This window comes from Leishmania martiniquensis, chromosome 6, assembly GCF_017916325.1.
Source record: "Leishmania martiniquensis isolate LSCM1 chromosome 6, whole genome shotgun sequence".
NCBI lineage: Eukaryota > Euglenozoa > Kinetoplastea > Trypanosomatida > Trypanosomatidae > Leishmania > Leishmania martiniquensis.
This window is the reverse complement of record NC_090141.1, coordinates 320,431-341,991: the sequence shown is the minus strand read 5'-3', so window position 1 is coordinate 341,991 and position 21,561 is coordinate 320,431. Positions and strand designations below refer to the sequence as shown.

The window sequence follows — 21,561 nt, the reverse complement described above, 5'->3', positions numbered from 1 at the left end:
TCGCGTGAGCGAAAAAAGGGGGAGGGGGAGGGGAGAGCACACGTACGTGGATGCGGTGCAGACATGCGGCCGATGCACTCCCCTACCCGTGCCCACGCGCGTCTCCTCCGCAGCCTGCCGCTCTCGCCCCGGTTCCCCTGCGAAGGTCGTTCGCTGTCTAGGCAAAGCGCGGCCCCTTTGCCCTCCTGAGGCCCACAGCTGTGGCAGACTCCCCTCATGTGGGCGCTTGACCGGCAACGTCAACCGATGAGGAGGCGCAGCACCGCGTCCATTTCGCCACCGCATTCCGACAGAAAGGAGCGGTTGCGCATACGGCGCGCCCGGACGCGCGAGCACGGCGGCCCACAGACACCAGCGTAACTGTACAGATCGGCGTCAGCAGCCAAAAAAGGGGGGAAAGGGGGGAAGAAGAGCAGAGTGCACTTACCTTTCTGGGAGGGGAGGGCGGGGGGAGGGGGACGTAAGACACTTAAAGAACGAGTTGACATCGAATGACCGAGAGAGAAGCCAGAGCAGCGAAGCGGTGTCTACGCGTGCAGTGGATGCACGTGGGTCACAACTAGTGACAAGCAGCACAGCTAGCGAAAATAGTAATAGCACCGGTGTACACCGTTCAGGAGCGGGCACAGATCAGGCGCACGAGTGACTTCGATTACACGCAGACGCCCTCGGCGCCGATGGGCAAGGATGCCATCCGCGGAGTCCTTTCGAGATAAAATTATATATATATATATAACCAATGGGAGGGGCGGCGCACACAACACACACACTGTGTGCCCATCGACACGGGCACTCGCTCACCCCACCCCTCTTTCCCTTCGTTCGCTCCACTCCCGCGCGCCAGTCTACGCGCTGCTGTCAGCAGTGCCGCGTTCCAGGCGGACACAAACCTTGACCATACCAAACCGAACTCAGCACCCACGCCCATGCAGCACTCCCTCAGCACGCGTAAGAGGAAGGACGGCTTCCGGTGAGGCTCTGCTGTACGCGAACGCTGCTTACCACATACCTGGCGACGCCCCAGCGACGGCGACCGCTGCCATCGTTCACACCTCTTTCGGTCACCTACAGCCAGCTGGGCGCCCCGCACGCCGCCATGCGACTGCCTCGCACCGCTAACTCCACCTCTCGAATAGGCGATCCGGCGCTACGGCTACCCCGTTAGCCTACAGCATCTGTGTATATATAAGTGTGTGTGTGTGTGTCTGAGGGTGTGTGAGGATGTGCCTCTAATAAAATGCAGCAGATGCGACACGCAGTCGAGGCGGGCACCTGAGCACATGAAGCGCTCTCATGGGAGCGCTGCGCTGCCGCACAGATACACGACAGCGCACACCTGTGGCGTTGCGCACACGGTGCCCACGCACGCGCGCCTCCCGACGCGCCGGGCCGCATTCAGCACCGCATCCCCGTCACGTAGCGGCTGATGATGGTGTGCTGGATCTGCGTCGTTCCCTCGTAGATGGAGAAGATCTTGCAGTCACGGTACAGCTTCTCCACCGGGTAGCCGGTGTTGTAGCCGTTGCCACCGAGGATCTGCACCGCGTTCGTCGAGCACTTCTCTGCAAGGTCGGCCGCCATCATCTTGGCGCATGAGGCGTAGTACGTGTTGCGGCGGCCCTGGTCCGTATCCCAGCCAGCGCGGTACGTTATGAGCCGGCACGCCTCCACGCCAGCCGCCATCTCCGCCAGCATGAACGCGATGGCCTGATGCTGCGCGATCGGCTTGCCCATCGTCACGCGCTCGCGGGCGTACTTCGTCGCCTCGTCCGTGGCGCGGCGGGCCAGCCCGACGGCGCTGATGGCGACCGAGGAACGCGTCAGGTCGAACACCTTCATGGCAACCTGGAAGCCCTTGCCCGCCTCGCCCACCACGTTCTCCTCCGGCACCAGCACGTTCTCGAACGTGATGCCGCGCGTGTCGCTGCACCGCTGGCCCAGCATCACCTCCTTCTCCCCACGCGTCACGCCCGGCGCGTCGGCGTCGACGATGAAGCCGGTGTAGCCGCCCTCGCTGCGCGCCAGCACAAAGTACCAGCTCGCCACGCCGCCGTTCGTGATCCACATCTTCGACCCGTTGATGACCCACTTGTCGCCCTCCTTCCTCGCCACCGTCCTCATCCCGGCCACGTCCGACCCGCCCGTCGGCTCCGTCACGCAGTACGCAGCCAGCAGCGGCTCCTCCACCATACGGCAGAGGTACTTCCTCTTCTGCGCGTCCGTGCCGGCGATGAGCAGCGGGGCCTCGGCGAGGCTGTTGCCCTCGAACGCAGTCGCCATGCCCGAGCACGCGTAGGCGAGCTCCTCCTGCACAACCAAGCCGTCCACAACGCTGGCGCCGAGGCCGCCGTACTTCTCGGGGATGTGCATGTTCGTCAACCCAAGCTCCCACGCCTGCTTGTACACATCATGCGGGTACTTCATCGACCTGTCATACTCCGCCGCCACAGGGATCATCGTCTCCGCGGCAAAGCTGCGCGCCGTCTCCTGATACCGCAGCTGCTGCTCCGTCAGGCCGAACGACAGGCCAGCTTCGCACTGCACCGCGGGCATCGACGCCCCAAAGAACACGCCCGAGTCTGCCGACTTCCCCGTGCGCAGCGGCGCCGTGCACCGCGCCAGCATCCCCTTCCTCGTGGCGCGCATGCTGCCGATTGACGGGCTGCGTGACGGCGCGTGCACGGCGGCGGAGGGGGAGAGAGGCTGGGAGAGACACAGAGGGAGACGGGGAGGGGGAGGGGGCGGCGGAACCGACGCAGTTCACAGATGGGCTGTAGGCGCAGAGCAAAATGAGTGAGAGGCAGAGCGCTGCGTGCGGCACGGCAAACGGAACGAGAGAGAGGGGGGAGGCAGAGGAAGAGCGCGGTGATAAGTGCCGGGGAGGGGGCAGTTTCAACGTCGCCGTGTCCCTGCGCTCACACGCACGCACACCCGCCGCCGCGCCGAGGAAGGGGGCAGCAACACGTCTGGTTGCCTATGCAGTGCTCCTGTGGGCAGCAGCCCATCGTCCATGCGCCGAGGCGCCACGGCGGGGTGAACGCGCGAGAGGCGTGTCGTGAGAAGCGCAGGCATTCGCCCTCAGTGGAGCCTGCGCTTGCTAAGGTAACGGCGGGACGCTTCGGGTGCATGCAGAGGTGCTGCGGAGGAGGGGGGAGGCCTCAGCATGGCCAGAGTTCGAGAGGGAGCGCCGAGAGATGGAAGTGGCGGGAGAGAGGGGCAGTGCTACGCCTTGGCGCAGTCGAGCCGAGATGACGTGGAGGCGCGCTTCGATTTAGATGCTCGCTGAACACAGGAGCTGTGAATCGAAGCAGGATATTGGTGACGGCTGGAGCTCGAGGTGGCGAGGGCAAGAGCCGTCGGCCCTTGGTTGCCAATCAGATCACACGCTCATTCCCGCCACCACCACCACTACCCCTCTCTCCCTGGTGATCGTGCCGTGTGGCGAGATGGGAGATCGTGGAAGGAGAGAGGTACATCGGCACGCAGATGGTAGAGACGGAGATGCAGCACTGCGTGTCGGCGGATCGCACCATTGCCGCCGACTGAAGGGGAGCATCTGAGACAGTAAGCGCTCCTCGACAGATCTGAGATGAGGCGTATTCGCTTAGGCGAAAGCAATGCAGCGGAGAGTCGCCTGACAGGGACAAAGAGCGCCGCTGATGTCCTCGACGACTCCTCCCCATCCCAAGCCCTACTTGCGCCGACGCGAGAAACACACCTGTCCCACACACGTATGCGTACAAGTGTGTAAAGAGAGACGTGAACGCACTGGGAGCAGCACAGGAGGGACGCGGAAGATCGGTAGCGTGCGGGGGGTGGAGGGGGGGCTGATTCGCCGCCTCGGAGAAACAGAAAGGGACACAAGCCGCATGCTCTCCCTCTCTGCGTGTGTGAGGGCGTACAGGTCATGGCTGGGTCGTGATGAGACCCGGGGCCGAAAGAGGGACACAGGTGGAGGAGGAGGGGGGAACGAGGGGAGCGCGAAAGATGCTCACGGTGGCCGCACTATCTCTCGTTCTCCTCGCTCACCCCACCCACTGGACGCGCCGCGGTGAATGCAGAGGACGGGCTGAGGAAGGGAAATGGGAAGGTGGAGGGCTCGTCTTGTCTGCAGTGCAGAGTGGATGCTGCGACGGCGAAGCGCAGCGGATATGTGTGTATGTATGCATGTGGGGGAGGGGGGTAACCAACTATTGTGTACGACAGCGCCCGAGTCGAGTGCACCTGCGGCCACAGAGTCCGCATTCGCGCCTGAAGAAAAAGAGAGACGCGGGCGGGCGGGGGGTGATGTGATATGATGTCGTTCGGGTCGGTGTACCGCCCCCCAGAGATGGCACAGAGCAGCGTACCATGAAAGTCGGTCCCTTCCCGTGCAGACCGCCGCCAATGCGGCGATGCCTCCGCTGATGGGACGCGCCGACCCCCAATCCCTCGCCAACAGGCGGAGCCGCCAAAGTGCATCACGCGCCCTGTCCACGTCTTCTCTGAAGTGTCAGAGGGCGGAGAAGGGAGGGGAGGAGGGAGACGCACTGCAGCGGTGCATTGGCGAGGAGGAAAGCGAAACGGAAAAAGGGGGATGGGGGTATGGCTACGGAAGACTGCTTCGGAGGCACGCGAGCGCATATGCGCCACGCCCACTGCGCTGCCGCCACCACTCGCCACCCCCCCTTCCCCCCGTTCACTCCCCCGGCGCCCCCCTCTCTCAGTGCTGCACACTTTGACGAGTCCCCCTCGCCTTGCTTAGGAATGCTCGAAGTTTGTGTGTGTGCGTGAGTGTGGTGGGGGAGGGGGAGGGCATTACTGAGATTCTTAAAACCGGCGAGTGCGGGTATGCAAAGAGGAGGGAGGAGAGGCGTTAAAGGCACATTGGCCACGCATACACTCGTGTGCATGCGGTTTAGATATGCTTAAAGCCGCCACCTTGTATCAGCGCGACCATTTGTCAAAGACCCTGCTGCTGCTGCTCTCGCTCACTTTCCGTTTCATTCCGCTTCTCCACCTCGTTGGCGTCCGGCGTCGGCGACGTGGTGACACGGCCGCTGCCGGTGTACCTGAGACTCATGACCACGCGGTCGCTCGACAGCGCGCATTCGAACCTGTAGGGCTCACCTGTGGACATCAGCAGCGCGGTCGGCATGCGCGCATGCTTACCCGCGTCGATGAGCTGAAGCGCCTGGCCCCACTGCATGTCACGCGGGAAGTTGTCAATGGTGTCCTCAGGTGCAGTCGACATTACCGCCTCGCCGTCGGTGGAGATCCAGTAGAAGAGCCACGCGTGCGCTGTCCCGCTCGCCGTCGCCGTCACCTCCACTGGGAAGACTTTCTTGAAAGTGCTGCGCTTCGTCTGCGCGAAATCGATCGTCAATAGCGGCACCGGGTCGGCGAGGCGGCGGAAGGGGACGGAGCTCATGCGGAAGCCGTACTGCTTCGTGAAGACCACGCTTGTGGTGTCCTGCAGCGCCATGACGTGAGAAAGGTCGATGCCGTTCCAGCTCGAGACAGCGCAGATCTGCTTCAGCGTCTCGCACTCGATGGGCACGGCGTACTGCACGCCGTGCTGCGGCAAAATCTTCGTTGTTGGCCGAAGAAGGCGCTGGCGAGCATCCGCGATGTAGTCAAGCGCGCTTTCGCCCAGCAGGAGGGTGCCAAAAATCTCGGAGACAAGAATGCTGGGTGGTTCCGGAAGATCGCGCGGAGTCAGTTCCGTGCTTAACATGTTCAGCACCTTGATCTTGTCCTGTAGACCGTTCGTTGCGACGTTCGACCGTGCCAGCGCCGCCATCTCAGCCGACCCTTCCACCGCCACGACCCACTTTGCATCGAGCTTTGCTGCCATCATCGACAGCAGGCCCGACCCGGCACCGATCTCGAGCACGCCTGACTCCCCAGGCACGATGTACTTCTTCAGCAGGCTGTAGTAGAACTCGTTGCGTGGCAGGTCATTCATCATCGCGTAGTGGAAGTCGTTTACAGCCTCGACGAGCGCCGTCGGCACGCGACGCAGCCGCGGCGGCACGAAGATGTGCTGCTCAAAGCGGTAGTCGAAGTCTGCACTGCGGTGGTGGTCCCCCTGCTTGCTATTCGAGGCCGAATTCAGCGGCTGGTGTTCGTGGAGGTGAGAGAAGGCCACAGAGGGATACTTCGCGCCAGGCGGCAGGAAGCCGATGTCTGCTTGAGGGTGCGTACGCGAGTAGCCACCGGCTGCGGCCTTCGGTGTCTTCTTGGCGGCCCCGGTGAAGGCCTTCTTTGTCGGCATGGCGTGTGCGCGCCCGCCGGCAGGCGACGGAGCAGTGCTTCCGGGCAGCTCGTCGGGGTAGGCCGGCGATCGCCAGACGCGAAAAAGGCGCGGTGCTGCAGCCGAGGGTGGTTACTGAGACGGTGTGATCCAGCGGCGTGAAGGCATGGATCGCCCGAGCAGACGCGTCGCGAGTCTTGACAAGGCGGCGACCCGTGCGAAGGAATCGTAGAGGAGACGGCGTGTTGCCGCTGAAGAGAAGCGAGGCGCAACGACTGATGTGTGCTGGAAAGGGGGAAGAGCAGAAAGGGCCAAGCGCAGACACGCAACACTCGAGGAAGGTGTGTGTGTGTGTGTGTGTTGGGAGGGAGGGGGTAAGGGAGGCAGGAGCGAGCACGATAACGGTCGAAAGCAGCGAGCAGTTTCACGGCTGCCATGAGCGAAGCCGAGCGCCGTGAAAGCGAGAGGGTGCGATGCACGGGTGAGCACATCGAAGGAAGGCGAGAAAAGAGTAGGAGATGGCGGTGGAGGGGGGAAGGGGGGGAATGGGAGCCGACAAGACGTCGTTTGATGCACGCGTAGATGGGGACAGAGGCAGGAGACGCCGGGAAGCAGCCCAGAAAGACGATGGGGTGTCCGTGGGGTCGGCGTCGCGTAATCGCCAAGACGCGCGCGCGCCCCACACACACAAACGCCGCGTGCATTGTGTCGCACCACCTCTGCTTGGAGTCTCCCTTTAGTGTAAGCAGGTCCTCCTGAGGTGCACCCGCCACACCCACCCACCCACACACACACGCCCTTACGCATGCACGGCCCAGCCGGTGCCTTCCCTCGCCCCCACTCCACTCACTGCCGTCCACGAGAGCAGCAGAAGTCGAGTAGAGGAGCAGAGGGGAAAGGGGGGCCGGAGTGCGTCATGCTGCCGGCGTCCTCTGACTTTGTTTCGCGCGTACGGTCATTGCGATCGCTCGTCCTCATATGAGACGAATACAGAGAGAGAAGAGGTCGCAACAGGCTCCAGGCGAGCGATACCGAAAAGAGATGCGCGCACGCCCACACGAGGCATCGTCCCCCCTCCCCGGTGCCACCGTCACCGCCACTTCCAGCACTTTACTCGTCGCCCTCTCTCATGAGCCTATCTGTGTGTACACGCACCCGGGTACACAGAGAAGACGACCAGTGAAGTGCTTGGGGGGGGAAGAAGGGGAGAGGCAGTGCGCGCATGGGGAGGGAGGGGAGAGGGGGGCAGGCGTGCGTTGAAAATAAGTGCAGCACCGTCGAACCACATCCGAAGAGGAGAAGCGCACGCGACGAGGCGGCGCCGGAAAGGGGCAAAAAGATGCGCTTCCACTCTTGGAGAAGACGGCGGTGGCGGTGTCTGCTCGCTGCGATGGCGCGTACGCAGGCACATAGGTGGTGGAGAGAGGGGGAGGAAGCGATCTCTGGCTGTGGGAGGGGGGCAGCGTGCAGCATTTCAGCCAGTGTTCTCTCGCCCGTAGGCCCTCCCTCCCTCACTCCTCCTCCTCCTACGTCCCTCTGTCTCACACTCAGTGGCCCGCCGCAACCAATGCGACGGCCCCCATGGACTCACGCCTAAGCCTGGAAAAGTCAGAGGCGCGCCAGCTTACGAGAGGGATCGCTCACGCGCAGCGCAGCAAAGAGGTGAACAACAGCCAAAAACAAAAAAAATCGACGTGTTGGGATGCGGTGTGGGACGTCAAGACACTTCTTGGCGAGCGCTAGCGGTAGAGCGCGCCTGTAGCGGCAGGGCAGCTCGCACGATTACTCACGCGTCCGCGCGCAGGCGTTCGTCCCGCGATGAGAAAGCAGTGGGAGGGGGAGGAGAACAGATGCGTCGAGGTCTTATGGCGGGCGCCCTGCCGCTCCCCCCACCCCACTCTCTTTCTAAACGGCCATCTCCATCTTGATGGGCGGGTGTGGCACGTAATCTATCACCTCCATGTCCGTCGACTCGTAGTCCTCGAGGAACTCGCGCTCCCTCCGGAAGATGAGCGTGGGGAACGCGTTAGGGACTCGCTCGAGCTGCGCCTTGAGGGCATCGACGTGGTTGCGGTACACATGGGCGTCGCCGAGGGTGTGCACAAGCTCACCAGGCCGCAAGCCTGTCGCCTTCGCCATGAGGATGGTGAGTAGCGCGTAGGAGGCGACGTTGAAGGGAACGCCGAGTCCCATATCGCACGAGCGCTGGTACACCATGCAGGACAACTCCTTCGCCTCTGAGTTCACATAGAACTGAGCAAGTAAGTGGCACGGCGGCAGTGCCATCTCTTTCAGGGCGCGCGGGTTCCAGGCGGTAAAGAGGAGGCGCCGATCGTCCGGGTTCAAACGGATTGTGTCTACGATCGCGCGGATCTGGTCCACCCCCTCGCCGTCATAGTTTGCGTCATAACCTCTGTACTCTGCACCGAAGTGGCGCCACTGGAAGCCGTAGACAGGGCCGAGGTCCATCTCTTTATTCTCGGTCAGCCCACGGCTGTCAAGAAACTCGCGCGAGCCGTTGCCGTCCCAAATATGAATGCCCTTATCCGCCAGCAGCTGCGCGTTCGTCTCGCCGCGCAGGAACCACAGCAGCTCCTCGCACACGCCGCGCCAGAAGACGCGCTTTGTTGTAAGGAGCGGCAGACGGTTGTTGCGCAGGGAGAACCGCATCTGAGCTCCGAAGAGGCTGATGGTGCCCACCCCAGTGCGATCCTCCTTCACGATTCCCGTCTTCATGATGCGGTCGATCAGCTCGAGGTACTGCCGCTCCTCACCGTTGTGCGGCACGTACGTGCAGATTTCGTACTCGACACCGCTCGCCTCGCTCTTCCGGCGGCCCTGGGATGAAGCCAAGTCCCACGCGGCGGCGGCGGCGGCGTTTGCAGGCGGAAACGGGAAAAAGCGGGTGCACGCCGGCGCCGTCGTGTAGATGCGGGTCACGTGCACCTGATGCACATGCTCGATACAAGGCGACTTCATGGCGTCTGCGTACAGCTGCGCGCCCCCGATGCAGTACACCGTCTCGATCGTGCTGCAGTACTGCGGGCGGGCGAGGAGGCGGAGCGCCTCCGAGAGGCCGCCGTTCACCACCACCAACTCCTGCGCCGCCGCCGCCGCCGCCTGCTTTCCCTCTGGCAGCGCCGCGAGAAGCTCGTCGGTGGTGGCCCGCGAGGACAGCACCACGTTCAGCCGGCCGCTCAGTGGCCGGAACTTGGCTGGTACACTTTCCCACGTCTTACGGCCCATCACAACAGCGTTGCGCCTCGTCGCCGTCGGTGCTTTTTTGCTGCGCAGCAGCGTCGTTTTCTCTTTGAAGAACGCCATGTCCTCCGGCACCCGCCACGGGATCGTGTCGCCGTCACCGATGCCGTGCTGCTCATCGGTCGCAACGATGACGGAGAAGGCGCGCAAGGAGGGGAAGGCAAAGTCTGCCTTCGTTGGCGGCATTGGTATCTTAAACTGCGCAGCTGCCCTGGACATGGTTTACTGGGCTTGAAGGGAAGTGGAAAGAGACGAGGAATGTGCTGTGGCGTGGTCTATGAAGGTTGGACGAAGTGCGCCCGTCTGCGAGTCTGTGTGTGTGTGTATGTGTATGTGGGGGGGAGAGAGAGAAGGGGGGTCCGAGTGACGTCTTCGTCTCCGCGTACGCTTTACCTTCCGCTACGTGGGCACTGGTGTGGGTGCCGCTGACGCCTTGAGGGGAAGGGGGGAGGGGGTGACGGAGGGGGGAGTCTATGCGTCTGATTTGTGTTCGTTCAGCGTACCCGTGCTGCACGTGTTTGGCAGGCAGTCTGAAGAAAAAAAAGGCGGAAGAGGCGAGGAGAGATGAGCGAAGAGGATGAGACGCGCGCCCAACGTGAAAAAAAAATGCAACCTGCATTGGCGCGCGGGCACGCTCGCGCAACAACGGTGATGCGGCGCTCCTCGGGCGGGGACTCAACCTTTGGCTGCATCATCACCGACGCACGACAGACCGTAAAGGCGCTTCTCGCCCCTCTTCATGGCGAGGCGCCTTTGCTTTCTTCCTGCCCTCCCTGAAGGTGCCCCTGCATCGGACAACTTTGAGGTTGGGCGGCTCCGCATGCGATGCGATAAACTGGCGCACCGCTTCCAAAACGCGCGGCAGCGCTTCAGTCGAGGCGTCCGCATAGGCAATCGAGGAAGGTTATGGGGCGAGATGGGGTGAGGTGAAGCGCACCTGAAAAAAAAAAAGATCGGGCGGAGATGGATGCGCGTGGGCGAGCGCAGGGGTGGGGGAAGGTAATAAGGGGAAGAGGCACCGTGTGTGCGTGCGTGTGTGTGTACATGTGTGCGTACGTGAAGAGGGGGGAGGGTAATTCCTGCACAGCCATCTGTGTCCGCATCCTCGTCCCTTGTGGCATGTCAGGCCGCGGCCGGAGTGGAAGACGAAAAAGCACCGCGTCGCATCGTGAAGCAGCACGTCCGCACTGTCGGGCCACTCTCGGATGCCTTTTTTTTAGGGGAGGGTGGCCGCAACCACCGCGCAGAGTGCAGCAATGCCGTAAGACGCATACGCCCGCCGCGCAGGCTGCGCACACAGACACAGGCACACGCACAGCCAGTCGTTGATGGTATGAGAAACACCCACTGCTGCCAAGTCGCCTTCACTGCGGCTGGCGCCTTTGAGTCCCGCCATTCGCTCTCTCACTGTCAGCACGTGATGCGTCTCCAAAGGCGCCCACGAAGCCCCTCACCGAAAGCCTTTAGTACTCCTCGTCATCACAGTCGGAGAGTGACTTGAGTGCGCACCGGTACGCATCCCACTCGTCGCGCGACTCAGCCACGAGGGCGAGCGGCAGTCGCAGGGACATACTCGTCGCCACCAGATGCCCGTTGGGTCGAATGTTGTTGCCGCAGCTGAGCTTCCGCGCCATCCATCGGCACAGCTCCTCATACGTGATGCAGCCGCGGCGGCTCTTGTTGACCATGCGGAACATGCGTGGCGTGTGGCGCAGCACCTCCGGCCGGTCACAGTGGTAGACATCGTAGGTGTACTTGGAGAAACTGTCGTAGGTCAGAGAGCCGTAGTGATACGAAAGAGACTCGAAGATGGAGGCGACGAACGGCACACTCTCGCGTGCGCACAACAAGAATGGAAAGACGGTCGCCGGGACGCCAAAGACGGCCTCGAGCGAGTTCGACCCGGCCGTCGTTAGCATCGCTGATGACAAGACGTTGCGGTTGTCGACGAGGAAATCTTTCAAGTGGTCCAACTCGCGCAGCAGCATGCGTTCGTCATACACCTCACGCTCCAGCACGGAGTCGTACACGTGTGGCGCGATGATGTCACCACCGCCGAGCCCCGCGGCGGCAGCAGCAGTTGCGCCATAAAAAACTTCCTCGTCCTCCTCCTGGTCCCTGTCCTGCAGGAGCCTCCACCTGTGCTCGGCCATTTCATCTTCGAGGCGGTCACGGTCTAGCCGCCGCGGACGGTAATGCTGCTGGAGAGGTGGAGGGCGGCTGCGCCGTGTGGTGGCGGCGGCCGCCGCTGCCATGGACGGTGTCTGGTCACCGTCGCTCGCAAGACTCCGCAGCGCCGGTAGAGAGTCGCTGGCGTCACCGCCACCGCTACCACTGCGCTGAGTAGTGGCGCTGTTGTCCCTCGCCGCCTGGGCGCTGGAAGAGCGGTGCCGTTCTTGGCAGCCGCCCGCCGTCATCGCGTAACCCTTTCTGAAAGCGGTTCCTCTCCCGTCGCGAGAGCGGCAGCGCTGCGGGCGCCCGCCTTGCGCGCGTTGCCGCCGCCGGGTGGCGGTATGTAGCAGCCCATCCAGCTCCTGCACCTCGGCCTCCTGATCTGGCAGCCCCAGCGCACGCCTGCCCCACTGCGTCTGCGGAACGTACACGAGTCCCAGCTCCGCTGCCACGTCCTCCACAAAGTCGCGCAGGCTGTGGTTGTGGTAGTACAGCACTGCATGCGCTACAACCTCGTCCAGCACACGCACAGCCGGGTAGTACGGGTCGCTGCCCGCTGCAACCACATCCATTAGGTACACCTCACCAGCGAAGCGGCGCGAGTACCGCGCCGCCATCCACACCTGCAGAGGTGACAGCCCGAAGTGCCCATTCAGCAAGTCGAGCCGCGAGGCGAGGCACCACTCACTCCCGAAGGTGACGATGCGCTCACCCGGGAAGTACGCCGCGAGTTTAGCCGGATCGAATGCGCACCGCGCACCGTCAGCGGTGCGCTGCGATGAGGACCAGCACGTACCCACGCCACCAGCGTCGGTGGCGACGCCAGCGGCTATCGAGTCGCCAAGCGACTGACGCGCGAAGCCGACTAGGGAGCCCGCCCATGCCACCAGGGCGCACACGCGACTCCATAGCCGCTGACAGCCGCGTGGCAGGTGGGTGGCGTCCGCCGCCCCCTTCCCACCGAGCAGTACGCCAGACCGCGGGGTGCCTGAGCCTGGCAACGTCGCGAGGGCAATGCCGTGTGGAGACACCGTGTGCCGCTCTGCGCCAGCCGTGCCAGCTGCGGCCGCGGTGGAAGAGAAGTACTCCATGCCGACCCCTCCAGTGAGCCCTACGTTGAGTGAGCCGGTCGCAGCTGCGGGCGTGGCGGGGCTGGCGCCGGCACTGCCGCTGCCCGCTGCCTCCAGCACAATGTCGTGGTAGACGTGATGCAGGTGTTCAAAGATAGAGTAGAAGCGCGTGTTGCGTGCCCTCTGCGCCTCCATCTGCTCCGCCTCCAGAGTGTCCATCGTGTCCTGCAGCCCGGCAAGATCGCCGTATTCAAGGTACGAGCAGCCCTCGTCTTCGGCGGCTGGGGTAGCGGCGTCGCAGGCTGTAGAGAAGGCCTCACACCCGCCACGCTCCCCCTCATGATCAGCATTCGTGTCCCTTCTACCTGCGCTGCCGCTACCGCAGGGCGGGGGTGGAGGGGGGGAGGCTCCGATGCTGGCTAAGCTAGCTGGAACACGCGAGGCGCTACTTCTGTCGGCTCCTGAGCTGGACAAGGTGGAGCCGCTGCTGTTGCCTGTCACTGTCTTCTCACCACTGGGCACTCTGCCGTCTGCCGCGCCTCCAGAGTCAGAGGAGGCGCCGCCGCCGCCGCCGTCACTGTGCAACAGCTGCTGTTTTCTCACCCACTGGTGGTGGTCTAGTAGGTCCAAAATGTTCTCGTCACAGGGGACCCGGATGGACGCGTTGTACAGCAGTGCCGTGGCATCGCCGTAGGTGTAATAGAAGGAGATGCCGCTGCGCATCGGGCCGCCTGCGACACCGAGGAGGTCAGAGAGAAGCTTATTGTACTGCTTCAGGCGGTTCATGAGCGTGTCCTGCACAGGTGGCAGCGATCGTGGGGCCGTTGGGCCGGCGTTCACCTCCATCGGCGAGTCCATCGCGCGCGGCGATTGCGAAAGCGAGTTCCGGTTCTCCACTCGGCCAACCCCGCCAACGCTGCTCCCTGGGCGCCGGTCGCCCCCAACACCGCCACAGCTTAGCGCGGTGGAGTTACCAGCAGGTGTGCTGGCCTGCAGCAGGCCAGTAGCACTTGCCCCGAAAAGGTGGTTGCCGCTGTAGCCAGCAGGGTTGTAGGCGTAAAGGCCCGGTGCACCGGTGTGGCTGAACCCAGCCAGTGCGGTTGCGGAGGCGCCGCCGCCGCCACTGCCCATCGCCGCCGTGGGTGGCGAGACTCCAGTGTATCCGGCTGCTGCGAAGCCGTCCGGGTCGTCTGGGTACTGGTAGAGCGGATAGTGCGTTGTGCCATACAGGCTGCTCACCGAGTCGGCCGAGTACGTATACGGCAGGAGCCCTGAGGCGATTCGACGCGGTACGCTGCGCACGGCCTGCAAGTGCTGCTGCGATGGTGGCTGCCATTGCTGTGCGGCTGCGTCAGCAGCAGCCAGCGTCCCTGCAGCCGGTGGCGATGCTGTGTTACTGCGCGTACCAGTGGGCCATCTCCCGTCACGGTCGCCAGCGCCGTCGCCTTTGTGCAGGCCACCCTTTCGAGTGCCCCTCTCTTCCGCGAGCGTGATGGCGGCTGGAGACATAACAAAACTGCTCTCGGCTGCTCGGTGCCGCGGTGGGGTCGACACACGCATGGACGAGGATGCGATGGAGGCCGCCGCGGCCTGGGCCTGCTGGCGCAGCATCACCGCCTGCGGCGTCACGACGCTGTGGCCGTAGTATGCATCGAAGGTGCCGTACATACTGTTATTCGGTACCGCGAGCGGCGCTGGAGTCGGCGAGGCGCTTGCCATTCCACCGTTCTCCGGCAGCGCCAGTGACTCCTGGTGATGGTGGCTGCTGGTGTCGCTCTGCACCGCATTGCCACTCGCGCTGAGGCGCAGTGCATCCTCCACGTCGAGCAACGAAGTGGCAGTGGCAGGCAGCGCCGGGTTTTGTAGCGAGCGGTGCAACTGGCGGGAGTGCGACTGCTGCGACATCAAAGGACTGCGTGCGTGGTGATGGTCCCCGGCGGAGGCGCCGAAGCTCGCAGTGCAAGTCGTGGCGAGAGCCGCGGCCGCTGCATCTGGCACCGGCACGATGCACGATGACGAAGAGGTGCCCGATACAAGCGGCGGAGGAGAGGGCGAGCTGCGCTCGGCTAATGGCGGCGGAGGTGGCGGCAGCGGCATCGATGGAAAGCTGCAGTTCGGGGTTGAGGTGGTGCGATAGTGGAGCCCGGTGGCACCCGCAATGCAAGTGCTCGGCGTGGTGTTGCCAGTCAGGCTCACCGGCGATGACGTCATCACAGCGATTGCCGGTGCCGTCGACGACAAGGTACCAAAGTGGTTCTGCGGCGAGCTGACGGAGGTAGGCGTCATCTGCGGGCTGCCGTGGCTCACGGCGGTGGAGGCGCTGACACTGCTGTTGCCGCCACAGTTAGCTTGCATCTCGGGGCTGCCGCCCCCGGAGGGGGCCGGTGGCGTGACGCAGCTGTTTGCGTTGGTTGCCGTGTGCACGGCGGTCCATTGAGAGCTTCGGGCGGAGCTGGCAGACGTCACAGAGACTGGTCGAGCGGCGCCGCCGCTGCCACGGCCCCCACTGTGGTCGCTCTGAGACAGGTGCGATGGCGGCGGCGGACCTTTTGGGCTGCCGCTGCCCGAGGCCGGCCAATGCGACTGCGGCGGTGGCGAAGCCCGCATGCCGTTCGGCAACGTTGGTGGCATGATGGACGCCGTGACGGTATGCGGCCTCGGCGATGTTGGTGAAGGACTCGGCGCCCCGGCCAAAGCACACGCGCCTCTGTCACCACTGCCGCCCGCATCACACCCGTTCGAGTGCGACCCCACCGCTACCGCGCAGGATGGGTCGCTCAGCCCCGCCGTCCTCGGCGTCAGCCAACTACGAGAGGAGGCATCGACGGCCATGTCAACGTCCCTCTCCGCCGGCAGCAGCGCCAGGTGCACCTGAGCGTGGCTGCTCGGCTCATCGCGCAAGCGCTTCTGCTGCAACGCATTGCCGACAGAGTCGCTCAGTGCCACCTCACCGCATCCAACGTGGTGGCCCGCCTCTTGGGAAACGTCAGCGTCGTCTCGCATGCTGCACTCTGGCGCGGCGCCATGAAGCTGAACTGGCGAAGAGGCGCCGCAGAGGCTGCCGTTGGCAGCCGGATAGCCGTGCCGGTACTGCGGTGGCGGTGGCGTAGTCACGCTTGACGCACCGAGTGGCAGTCCTGCCCCGGCCCCTTGGCGATACGCCGCGCTGACTTTCATGCACGCCTTGCATACGCTGTCGCCACACTGAGGCGGCTCGTGAGTGCACACGCTGCCGACCTCACGTTCGCCGCCACCGGTGTTCCCTGCACTGACGTGCTTTATCATGGACGTGACGCGTGAGACGAGGGTCGCCGGATTCATCGTCCCCGCCAACCACTCCTTCAACCTCTCGCCCGACTCGCGCGGCGCGGAGGTCACGTTCCGCTTCTGTGGTGGATTCTTGCGCTGCTGTCGCTCTTGCTGCGCCCGCCTCCACGCCTCCTCGCGAGCGCGGCGCTCCCGCCGCTTCCGCTCCCGGCGCTCCTGTCGGCGCTGCTCGTGACGGATGCGCGCCGCGATGATGCGTTGGTTCTCCTGCTCGCGCTGCAGCAAGATGAACTGAAGTGCGCGCTGCTGCGAGAGAACCTCCTCAGCGAACGTTCGACTTAGAGGAAAGCCGCGCGCGTGGGCGGTGGCATAGCGCGGCACCGCCGGTGGCAAGATGCAGTGCACCCGCATGTCTGGAAGCGGAATGGCACACACGCGGAAGGCCTTCTCTTTGAGGTCGCGCACCAGCGTCTCGCGCATGCTCTCCCGCCGGACGAGCACCTCCATCGCCCACGCGGGCAGCTGCACTGACCCACAGTTCACAGCGGGGGTGCGGCAGTCTACCTGGTCGAGCTCTGGCGTGCTCGCCAGCGCTTCGGCGCGAAGAGAAAGCAACGGCAACCCCGCCGGTCGCGGACAGGAACGACGCGGCGGGCGGGCTGAGGCAGTGCCCGTCGGCGCGTCGCCACCCCCGCCAAACGGCGCCATCCACCCCACGCTCTCGGGTGACCGAAGTGCAGGGCTGCTGCCCTTGACCTGCAGCGATGGCGTAGAGAGTGAAGAGTGCGCCTGATAGCTCGCCGTGGCCGGTAGAGCCTGCAGCATTGCTTTGGCCTCCTCGTGCCATTGCTCCACGTGGTCCTGCGTGTACAGGACAGCGGCATCGAGGGCCTTGCGTGAGCGACTGCCTTGCTGGAACACGCGAAAGCGATAGCGCAGCAGTACCTGCGGCTCAATCTCGCGCTGCCGTAAATCCAGCAAGGTGGGATCCTCGCTGTCGTCGCCGCTGTCCTCCTCAACGTCCGAGATGCTGCGATCGATTGGGTCCGCGTCGCTGGTGCCATTCGGCGCCGGCAAACTCCGGTTCGCAGCAGTCCCGGGGCCCCGCTGCACGTTTGTGGGCGCTGCATCCGTGCTCTCCTTGCCAGCGTTGTCATCGCATGCCTCCGAGTCTTGGCTCGACGGCAGCGCTGTGGTGGCGACGCCATCGCCAACAGTCGTACGCAGCACGTGGATGTAGAATAGTAGCTCGTTGTCGGAGATGATGCGACGCGCGGGGCCAGGCGCCGCTGCTGCTCCGACAACGGTTGAGCCACTGGCGCCAGTGGCAGAGCCGGCACCGGCGAGCGCGCCGCCACCCCCTCCGTATACGGAGCTGTTCAAGCCCGCTGGAAGCGCACCAAGCGGCGCCCCTAACCGGGACTGCGATCCCAGCAGTGGTGACATCACCATCTGTGGTGGCAGCGCTGGAAAGCTGTAGCTCTCCGAAAGCCGCACCACGACTTGGGGTGATGCCGTCGCCGCGGTTACAGGGGATAGCACAGACGCTGGCGACTTCACAGGCGACGCGGATGCATCACCTGCGGTTCCAGAGGACACACCGGCAGCGCCCACGCCAGCCCCACCGGCGAGGCCCGCGTGCGGTGCTGGTGCCGTCGGTTTGAGGAAAACCTGAGCTCGACAGAAGTGTCCCGGCGACAACGGCGAGAGACAGAAGTTCTCAAAGCCGACGCCGCTGCCGGCCCCCGCGGCTGTGCCGTGTGAGGGGTGAGAGGTCATGGCGCTGCTGCAGCTGCCGCTGCTACACTCCCCCGACGGCGCCGTGGCGCCAAAGGTGAAGGACAGCGGCGACCCCCCCGCCGGGACCCCTCCGGCGGTGCCGGTGGCCGCGGTGCTCGCGCCGAGACCCCCGCCACCGTCCGTCACCTCAGCGGAGCCGCCAAACAGCTCGGCAGCTGCGCGTCGCAGCGCCCAGTCCTTCTCCTGTAGTACCGCCGCGCGAATGACAAAGGAGTAGAAGAGGTGCGCCGGGTACACCTCGAACGAAATGCGCAGCTGTGCCGGTGCCCTCGCTGTTGCTGTCGCGGCAGCAGCAACAGATGTGAAGGGCCCCTGTGGCTGTGGCTGCTGCGGTAGACATGACGTCGCCGGCTTCTCGGGGCCGCTGGCCGCCTGTGACGAGGGCCCTGCCGCCGTGGCCGCTGCCTTGACCTGGGCTGGTGGCAGTGGACCTGTCTTGAGCTCCTCCATGATGACAATGTCGATGAGGCCCTCTTCGGATGAGGTACTGTCGAGGTGAAGCGCCTTCCAGAGGCTCGCCGCATCCGTCGACACGTCATAGCCGAGCGGGGCCCGAATGACCACCACCGTGGGTACCCGCCCGGGCGTCGGCTCCAGCAGCTGCACAATTTTGTCGATGGCCTCGTCCGCCGTGTCCGTCGCCAAAAGACCGCCACGCTTGGCCTCCTCCGCCTCCGCCTCCGCTGTCGTGTCGGCACCCGGGGAGGCATGTCCTGACCGCCTCTTGGCCGCTTCACTTGACGGCACCACAGCAGCCACGGCACAGCTGCCGTCGACAGCTGCCGTCGCGCTAGGGGTCACTGAGAACCACGGTAGTCGACGCAAAGCCGCCAGGACCTTGGCAGACGCCGCAGAGGCTCCATCACGCCACTGACGAGTTCCCCTGCAGTATCCCCTCGCGCACGCACCGCTGAGCGCACGCGCGCCGCGCCGCACCGCAAGCCATATGTGCATCACGCATAACCTGACGGCCGCGCACCTCGCGGTTACGCGACGGCGCACCTGTCGACGGCATCTGCGCACCCACCGGCGCAGCCGCCCGCCACCGCGGTGGCGCAGCGCGGGGTTCGCAGAGCGGAAGGAGTGATTCAAGTTGCTGTTGGCGTTGCCGCGCCCTGATGAGTGAGCCGTGGGGCCGGTGGCCGTAATGGAGCGGCGCAGAGCCGACGACGCTTGGGAAATGGGCGTCTCGGTGGGGGCGTGGGTGAAGGAGGCGTTGGCGGCGATGACGGTGCTCTCGCCGGATGCGCCCTCGCTGCCCCACATGCCCCAACCGCGAGGCGCACCGTCGCAGTAGCAGCCAAGTTGCAGAGTCGGTAATGCTTCAGGCAGCCACTGCGAGCTTGCCGGCGACCCGTTGGTGCTGCGCCGTCCGCTGGCATGTGGGGGAGCGCCATTGTAGCCACTGCCACTGCCCTGGTGGTGTACGGCATGTCGACCGCACGTGGGGAGCACCGCACTTCCGCTGGCTGTGTTCGTCGATGTTACCAAAAAGTGGCCCTGACCTCGTGAGTGGCCCCGGGAGTGATGGTGATGGGTTGGCGGCTGTGGCTGCTGCTGGAAAGATGTGGCGTTGATCGAGGAGCTTAGGAGCGCCTTGATGCCGCCATCGGTGCCGGCGACGGTGGCGTTTGCGTTGGGAGGAGGGGCCGTGTTTGCTGTGCCGCAGGCGCCGGCACCGATGCAGCCGTTGCTCTGCCGCTCCCCGCTGCCACACGTGGAGCTGCGCAGCTCCGCCAGTGCGCCCGTGACGTCCATCTCCGTTGCGAACAGCGGCGGACCGTACATGAGGGCGGACGCGGCGTACCGGCACGGCTCCTCATCCTCCCCCCCGCCGCCTCGCCCGCTGAGCGGCAGCGATGGCACAGGCCCGGCGGTGGGGGCAGAGGCGGTCGCGTAGGATGCGTCAGGGGAGCGGCTGCCATCGCCGCTGAAGGTCGACGAGAATGCCGTGCTGACGCCCGGCTGCGGCACTCCGGCACTCGCGCGAATGCTGATAAACGACGACGAGGTGCCGCCACACAGCTGCTGAGCCGGGCGGCGGGTCCCTTGCGCAGCCGTCGCGCTGGTCATCGAGTGCGGGTACGAAGAGAGCTGTGGGTTGGAAAAGGATGTGGAGACCATGTGCGGCGACAGGTTGCCGCAGCTCCCGCCGGCGTCCTTCGACGGTGGATGGTAGCTGTGATGTTGACTGGGTGGTGGCGGCGGTGCTGCGTCGTGTGCGCTGGTAAGGCCGCCACCGCTGACGCCCCTGCCATCGAGCGTGATCTTCACCCATGCGACTCCGTCTGGGCTCGTTGCAGAGCCAGTCGTCATGGCCAGCAGCGACGACCCGCCATCCTGCGATCCTGCCGAAGACGTTACGCATCGCGTGAGCGATGGGGCGCTGAGGTGCGAGCCGTAGCTGCTGCCGCTGGTGGTGCTTGAACTGGAACTCATCGAATACGTGTACACCGAGTCATAAGTGCGGCTCGTCGGCGACGATGAGGTCGGCGATGCTTCGCCCGAGGTCATCTTTCGGGCATCGTCGCTCGCTGGTGCCAGTTGCCCGACGGTGTCGAACGCGTGCTCAAGGTAGCCATCGGGCTGGCGTCGGTCGTCATCGGCGTCGTACTCGACGGCGCAGAACGAGGTCATGGAGTTGGTGGAGCGCAGTCCGCCGTCCGTCACAGAGAGTGCCGCGGCGCAGCGGCGTCGATCTCTCGCCGCATCTGCGGTAGCTGCGTCGCTGCGGGTGCACCTGCTGTTGGGAGCATGCCCCTCCTGCGGCGGCGGGCCTCGCCGCGCTGCTGGGCTCGCGCTCACTGAAAGAGTACCTTGTTGGCTGGCGGGCTCGAGTACGCTGCTGACAGGCGCCAAGGCTCCCGCAGCTGCTTTCGCAGCAGGCCACGACGGCAAGTGGTAACTCTTCGCGCGGTACAACTGCGACCGCATGCGCCGGCGCAACCGGCGGCGCTCCCGCTGCTGACGACGAATGCGCCGCGTCGCTTCCTCCCGCGCGGCTACAGCAAAGGGAGTGGGGTCGCCGAATCGAAACGGACCGTCATGCAGATCGCGCAGTAGCGCTATGGTATTGTCTGCCATCGGGCATGTCGGTTGCGGCGGTGGTCGTGGGCAGGCGAGGCAGCGTCGCAGAGCAACGCCGGCGTAGAGGAGAAGCCCCGCTCCGCAGCCGATGGCCAGACATGTCCTCAGTCGCGTGAGAGAGGAAGGTGTACCCGCGGGTGCCGACAGGACGGATGCCGCAGCCATGATGAAGGCAAAGACCTGTGTAGAGGAGATAAAAAGAGGCTTGATGGGTGGGGAGGGGGGGCTTTGTCCTCGCTGCTGCCGCCGCCTCCGCCTCTTCGGCTGTGGTTGTCCTCAATCAGCGAGCCCCTGTCTTCGATGTGCCTCCACAGAGAGCGCCCCAAGCGTCGGCTTCTCGTCTCACTGGCCCAATGTCGCCCTTCTGCCGCCGCACATGCGCAGACAGAGGCGCACACCAGCGCGCTCTGCCTTTCGCTCCCTGTTGACCAACTGTCAAGATGAAGGAGGGTCGCACCTCCTCCCACCCCTCCCCTCGTGTGCTGCGGTCGCCGCTAGAGCCTTGCCAAGCAGTAGTGAAGACAGGGTGAAGGGGAGGACAGTGTGTGTGTGTGTGTGCGGATGCGCCTTTGTTCTCGTGGGCTGCCACAAGTGGCGGAAGTGTGAAGCGTATGGGGAGAGGGTCGGCGGGACTCGTGACACCTGTGGAGAGGAGGGGAGGGGAGGGCA

General features: G+C 64.7%; 3 protein-coding genes across 3 annotated transcripts; all 3 read right to left on the bottom strand.

Moving 5' to 3' along the window:
* Window positions 1-4,942: 4,942 nt before the first annotated feature.
* Window positions 4,943-6,256, bottom strand: LSCM1_07995 (uncharacterized protein; the record flags this gene model as incomplete). The annotated part of the gene is made up of 1 exon (XM_067325342.1): window positions 4,943-6,256. The coding sequence occupies one exon, from the start codon at window positions 6,254-6,256 to the stop codon at window positions 4,943-4,945; it is 1,314 nt and encodes a 437-aa protein (XP_067181198.1).
* A 1,884-nt stretch (window positions 6,257-8,140) lies between these two features.
* Window positions 8,141-9,715, bottom strand: LSCM1_07994 (uncharacterized protein; the record flags this gene model as incomplete). Its single annotated transcript, XM_067325341.1, has 1 exon — window positions 8,141-9,715. The coding sequence occupies one exon, from the start codon at window positions 9,713-9,715 to the stop codon at window positions 8,141-8,143; it is 1,575 nt and encodes a 524-aa protein (XP_067181197.1).
* Window positions 9,716-10,959: 1,244 nt separating this feature from the next.
* On the bottom strand, window positions 10,960-21,057 carry LSCM1_07993 (uncharacterized protein; the record flags this gene model as incomplete). The annotated part of the gene is made up of 1 exon (XM_067325340.1): window positions 10,960-21,057. The coding sequence occupies one exon, from the start codon at window positions 21,055-21,057 to the stop codon at window positions 10,960-10,962; it is 10,098 nt and encodes a 3,365-aa protein (XP_067181196.1).
* Window positions 21,058-21,561: the final 504 nt, after the last annotated feature.